A 6,354-nucleotide genomic window follows, 5' to 3' on the forward strand; every position below is an offset into this window, starting at 1 on the left:
ACACACACACACACACACACACACACACACACACACACACACACACACAGGACAAAAAAAAAGCAAGATATATTCAAAGAGGAAAGCAGAGAGACAGAATCAATACCCCATCTTTTTTCTATTTGCTATATTGCACCCATAACATTCCTTACATATCCTCTTACAATTGAATCCCCCACCTCTTCTCTATCCCTGAAGCTCTCTTCCACATACACATCCCTCTTTTTTCTGTCTTGTATCACCTAAACAAATCTTGGAGTCTGACCTTCCAAAACCATGTTCAGCTCAGATGTTGGTTTTAGAGCTGCGGCGACTAAGCGTTGGATTAATCGTTAAAGTAATTTTCCATGCAAAAATGAAAAAAGGAAATGCTGTTTTCAGCCGCTCAAACATGGAAGTTTTCCTTGCTCTTTTCGGCTTTATGTGACTATAAACTGAATATCCTTGGACTGACAAAACAAGACATTAAAAAAAAAACACCAGCTTGGAATTTGAGAAACTGGAAGGGACATTTTTCATTATTTTCTGACATTTTACAGACCAAACGATTAATCAAGATACTAATTGGCAGATTAATCGATATGAAACTTGTTTCTGACTGAATAACCAAGTGAAAGCAAAATATTATGCAAACTGCCTCCGGCACAGAGGAAAGTGACAAGTGTGTGTGTTTGTGTGTGAGAGAGGACGATAATGGAGATAGACAAGAGGGAGGACTTTACATCAAAACAGCATTAAAGAGAAGAGAAGAGTACTCCAACGGTAAACAGCTGAGAGGGATACACAGGGTACAGCTCTGACCTAGTTCTCAAATTTTGGATGCAGCCCTTTTTGAACTCAAAAGTAAAGCTAAAAATAAATAAATAAATAACTAAAGCAGTTAAAAGAGACATACAAATGAGCCAAGGCGCTCAAGAGCAGTTTGGAAAATCAAAGACAGTTGATCAAGGTGAATATCAAGAGAAGCAGACACCTCTTGAGAACAAAATTGCAAAAGTAGCCTATAGCCTTCTGCATTTTCAAAAAGCAATTATGAAAACAAATGCCATGCAATAACCACTGGAAATGGCCGGCATCACAACAAAACTATACAATATTAAAACCATAAGAATATTAAAACAACACCATGAGGAGATGGAACATAAAATATCACACTTAAGTTACTATGAACCCACTACTTAGTAGCACAGGCACACTTCTAGGTCTCAGAATGGATATTATTGCTTTTTTTGGTTTAGAGTCGAGTAAAATCCTAAGTAGTTTGGAAATGGTTCAATTACCCGTTTTAATTTGAGCAGGAGTGCGTGAACTCAGCAGAGGAGCTCTCCAATGGAGTTTAATTAAGACATGGCACAAATCAAAGCAGGGTCCACGCACACAAAAAGCTTCAGAACATGATTCAAAGTGTGTCAAAGAAGTTTGATTAGGGAGAGAGATCAGTCCAAGTTGTAAACAGACAGTCCCCACATAGTGCGTGGATGTGCGCGCGAATGTGTGTGTTCGTGTGTGCTGGTGATAACAGGCGGACAATCTGGGTTACCTGTGATGTGTCCAGGAAAACGCTCTTTCTGAACTTCCCTCGCCGTATCTCCATTTCAAGAGCCGAGCCGCGGGCCACGGTCGCTCGCGCTGTTTGATTACGGCAAAACATCGTCTCTGCTTTCTGCCAAACTTCCCAGATAGTCCCGTGTGTGTGACCGTAATAACTCAACTGGGCTCAAAGGGAGGAATCGCTTCGGAAAGTGCCAAACAGCCCCAGCGCAGACCCAGGTGGTCCAAAACGCCCCCCCCTCCCCCTCCCTCACCGGAGGGGAAAACTCCCAAGAGATTAAGGCAAGCCCCGAAACAAACACTGACGTTTCTTCTGATGTGTGGAGCCGAGACTGAAGCTAGACTGAAGTGATTTACAGAGCCTTCCTCTACAGCTGACTTTTCACTTTCCCAAACACTGCCCCTTGTGCGCGTAACAGTGACACGGTGACACCCCATGTGGTGGAGCTGGGACCTTACTGTGCCCTGTTCTGGATCCGGAGACCCCTACCGGTGATGAATGCCGGCTGGAGATTTACTAATGCATATATGCATATGTATATTTATACACATATGCATTAGTTTATATACAAAAGTTTGGACCCACCTTCTCATTCAATGCGTTTCCTTTATTTTCATGACTCTTTACACTGTAGATTCTCACTGAAGGGATCAAAACTATGAATGAACACATGTGCAAATATGTACTTCACTAAAAAGTGTGAAATAACTGAAAACATGTCTTACATTCTAGTTTCTTCAAAGTAGCCACCCTTCTGATTACTGCTTTGCCCCCTCTCGGCATTCTCTTGATGAGCTTCGAGAGGTCGTCACCTGAAATTGTTTCCCAACAGTCAGGAAGGAGTTCCCAGAATGCTCAGCACCTGTCGGCCCTTTTGCCTTCACTCTGCGGTCCAGCTCTCCCCAAACCATCTCGATTGGGTTCAGGTCCGGGGACTGTGGAGGCGCGGCACTCCATCACTCTCCTTCTTGGTCAAACAGCCCTTACAGAGTCTGGAGGTGGGTTTGGATTATATATATATATATATATATATATATATATATATATATATATATATATACAATGATCTCAGATGCCACCCTATGTGCACATGGCAACAATTCTTTTACCAACATTTGTATCTTTTTTTTTTAAACATGTTTTTATTGTTTTTTTGTACATTTGACAGACAAGAACAGCATGACAAGACACATGTAAAACAGAAAAGAGATCAAAGGATCAAATGTAGCAGCTGTCATTTATCCGTACATCCACAGGTGTATGCGAACACGAAAAACAGCAGTTGTCTCTCTCGACGCCATATCGTACAGATGGCACACAAAAGATAAATTCAATAATTAATAAAAATAATAATTAAAAAAAACACTCCTTGTCATTCCAACCATCCACATCCATATTGTCATTCTCAAGGAATTTGAAGAAAGCGCTCCAAATCTTCCGAAACTTGTCGAGCCTATTTTTTGTTGTGTAACTTATCTTTTCTAAAGTTAAGTAAAAAACATTTGTATCTTTATTTATTTCATACTGGCATAGGCTATAACTTGCAACATATAGCTTGCAAAATCCAAAAAGCAAATGTAGAAGGCCACAACACAACATTTAACCCCACATTTGAAACTTCCTTTTAAAGGGGAACACACCTCCTAAATGTTGAATCCCAATATGTTATTTCCATCACAGAGGAAATATGGCATCTCAAAGCCACTAGAGAATTAGGCTAAGTCTCAAAGTTGTGATGGCCATCGTCATCCACTACTCCATAGACAACAAATAGGCTATTTTATTGTCCTTTCTTTTTTTTATTATACCCAAATGACCTTTTATTCTATTGTATTGTTCTCAGTTGTGGAAGAGAAAATGGCCTCATATACTCAGAGCAGTCCCCTGATTGCTCTCAGTGTCATCTATAACATCTTTTTCAATTCATTGTCTATGGAGCACTTCCACACTGTGTACTTGATGACATCATTAGTTTGAGTTTTAGACTCTCTTTGGGAGAGAGTTGTTCATGTTTACTAATGGGTTTGGACTGTCTAAAGCCCTATGTGTACAGGACTGGTTATCGGGGGACGTCCTGTTACCCTTGGATTAAGATCACAGACGACATCCGCAATGATCACAAATCACTAGAGGTCTCCATACTAGTCCCATTGCAAAGTCCTTTAGACCACATGCATGACATGTATGAATTTTGAAAACAAGCGTAGTTCCCCTTTAAGTATTGTTCCCACACTATAGAACTGTACTTAATTTAATATGTACTGTATATCACACTCACTTACAAATGTGTCTGTCATGGTTCAAGTGAGCTAAATTTATACATGAAAGATACTTTTACAAATCAAAGTTATCACCTTGGATGACATTTTTTTAGGGCTGTACCACTCCATCCAATTTCTATGGAGTTCAACCTGACATATTGTTGGAAAGCTCGAGGTTGAATACATATGGGATGTTTGCCCTTGAATGATGAATCCACCAGTGGGTTCAGCTGGGTTCATGAGATGAGTAACATATGGTTTCTATGACTGTGACATAAAGAGCAATAAAGGGCCAGGAGCTTTTTTTTAATATGTTTCAGGTAATACTTATTTGCTACTCTTTGGCTTCTGACAATCCCCATTTCCAATAATGTAGCTTACTTATGGGGTCTGTAAAGCGGGAAGTATGGGCTTTGCCTTCATGGTATACCATTTTGTTTATGAGCATCTGCACCAGAGCATGAAGATCCAGATCCAGCAGGACTTTACTGTACCAGCTGTAAGGGGAACTCAGGAAGGTTTGAAGCCGGTCGTCCAGGATCAGTCTCACTGAGACAGGGGTCACATCCACATGGAGAGGGACAGAGGTGTGTTGGGAAGTCCCAGCCTCATGTCATGTGATGTGAACGCTGCACAGTCCCTTAAGATTTTATCCAGATACCGGGACTTGCATCCAATTCAGGATTAAGTCATGAAGTATAGGCACTTCTGATTTTTGTCCATGAGTTCCCTTACTTTTAGATGTTATTACCAGTATGATTAATAAGCTGATTTATTGGGGGGGAAAAACAAGCAATTCTATGTATAATCACACATTCAGCACCCCCATATAACCCGAATGGAATGATCCTGTTTCATAACATTTTCAGACCTTGCGTCAATTCATCTTTGAGATTGGCAGTCGAATCCTGCTCCTTAGATGGATCGAATAGATGACTACACAGGGTAACCCCTACAAGATAAACCCTTGAATATAAGACAATTGTCATGCAACTGTTGAAATTGGGTATCTTTTTTGGTCTAATTCAGGCACTTCTGTCCACCCTAGTCTACTGGTAGGTATGTGTGTGTTTCAAGCAAGCACCGTACCAGATCCTCACACCTGCACACACACCCTTGTATTGACTGATTGTACCTTAAATGCTTCTATGTCAAAAGTCTATTTTTTCTTTTTGTTGAGCAGCTCAGGGCTATTACAAGAACTATTCAGTGGCAAAAGAAACAAAACAATGTTCAACAAAGCTCTATTTATCTAGTATCTGCACATTCGGACACTGCATAACCTCGACCTACTGCTTCACCTGCCACTATCGAAAAAGTGTCAAATGAGAGAGAAAAACCCTAGATCAGTTAAAAAGCCTTTAGTCTACATTAGTGTTTGTATAATTGTGAGCCATTGTCTACTGTGATTTCACATAACTGCTTTAATTAACACCAGCAAGGTAATTAACTCGGAAAATCAACTGTCTTGCATTATGGCATCATGTTGTGTCTGTGAGCGTGTTTTGTTCATTCGTCTGAATCATAAACAGCCTTGATACAGCAATCTGTTGTCTGTCTGCTAGTCAGCAAATGGTTGCGTTCTTCAGAAGAGAAAGAAAATCTAGTGATGCGTTGCCCATGCTAACAGCTTGGTGCAATATGCTCACTGTAAAACAAAGTCTTGCATTCTCAAAGAGATTTAGGACAGACCACACCTCTGTCAATGCATTGAAGGGGTTTGCATCATGAGTGTTTGGGGCTCGGCCTCTATGAAAAAAGGGAAAGGGGCTCGTGTAGCGCCCCCCCATTTCTGTAATCTCCCCCGAAGTCTCGTATTTAAAAGCAGGGTGTTTGTTGATGTTGGGAGCTAGAGTAAATAGCTGAAGGCGCTGTCACACATGCAGCAATGTGATCTCGCTCGGGTGTCTGTCTGCTTCCTAGAAGGGTCTATGTGAAATGCAGATTATGTTTACACGCCTCATGCCGCTCTGGTCAGTAGGGGGTAGACAGTCACAGAGGGAGCAGTGCTTTCCCAAGCTAGTTCTGACCCCCTTTTAACTCCTTGCTGGGCTCCATCGAGCCCTTTGGGCAGCTCAGTCTGCTGCAGAGTCAGACAAGCGAGGGGCTTATTTGCAGGCTTTGCTGTGGCAGATTTTAATTCAATCTGTGGGGAAAAGATAGGTCTGGTTTATCACCAGTTGTTTATAGTGCATATTCTATTTGTAATTCCCACAAACTACATTTTCTCCTGTTACCCTCCTTCTTTACTCTCTTCTGCCCACGCAAATAGGGAAAAAAACAAAAGCCAGTGCTACAGTGAGAATCAAATACAGCAGTGAACATGCTGGCACAGTCACAGTGGGCTATAAAATGCCGACCACAGTCAGTACACAAACAAAGGGGCCGCTCTTCACTCAAAGAGCAACGGCTGGAGGAGGAGCACGTGATATAAAAAAACTGGAGACAATCATGCTGTTACATGATGCCACAAAATCATGTTCTCTTTCAGGCAGACTGGACTGTCTGAGGCAATTCATGAACACACACACACACACACAC

The 6,354-nt window shown here is 41.4% G+C and overlaps 1 protein-coding gene across 2 annotated transcripts in view; it reads right to left on the reverse strand.

The window, feature by feature from the left end:
• Positions 1-1,892, reverse strand: part of rtkna (rhotekin a) — an 86,758-nt gene extending 84,866 nt beyond the window's left edge. Inside the window, exon 1 of one of the 2 annotated variants that reach the window (XM_032517007.1) lies at positions 1,541-1,651. In XM_032517007.1, the coding sequence (XP_032372898.1) occupies positions 1,541-1,651 (111 nt within the window). Of the gene's footprint in view, positions 1-1,540 lie in introns of both variants that reach the window. The other variant, XM_032517011.1, reaches the window with a different exon arrangement.
• Positions 1,893-6,354: the final 4,462 nt, after the last annotated feature.

Source organism: Etheostoma spectabile, chromosome 5 (genome assembly GCF_008692095.1).
Source record: "Etheostoma spectabile isolate EspeVRDwgs_2016 chromosome 5, UIUC_Espe_1.0, whole genome shotgun sequence".
In the NCBI taxonomy this organism is placed as follows: Eukaryota; Metazoa; Chordata; class Actinopteri; order Perciformes; family Percidae; genus Etheostoma; species Etheostoma spectabile.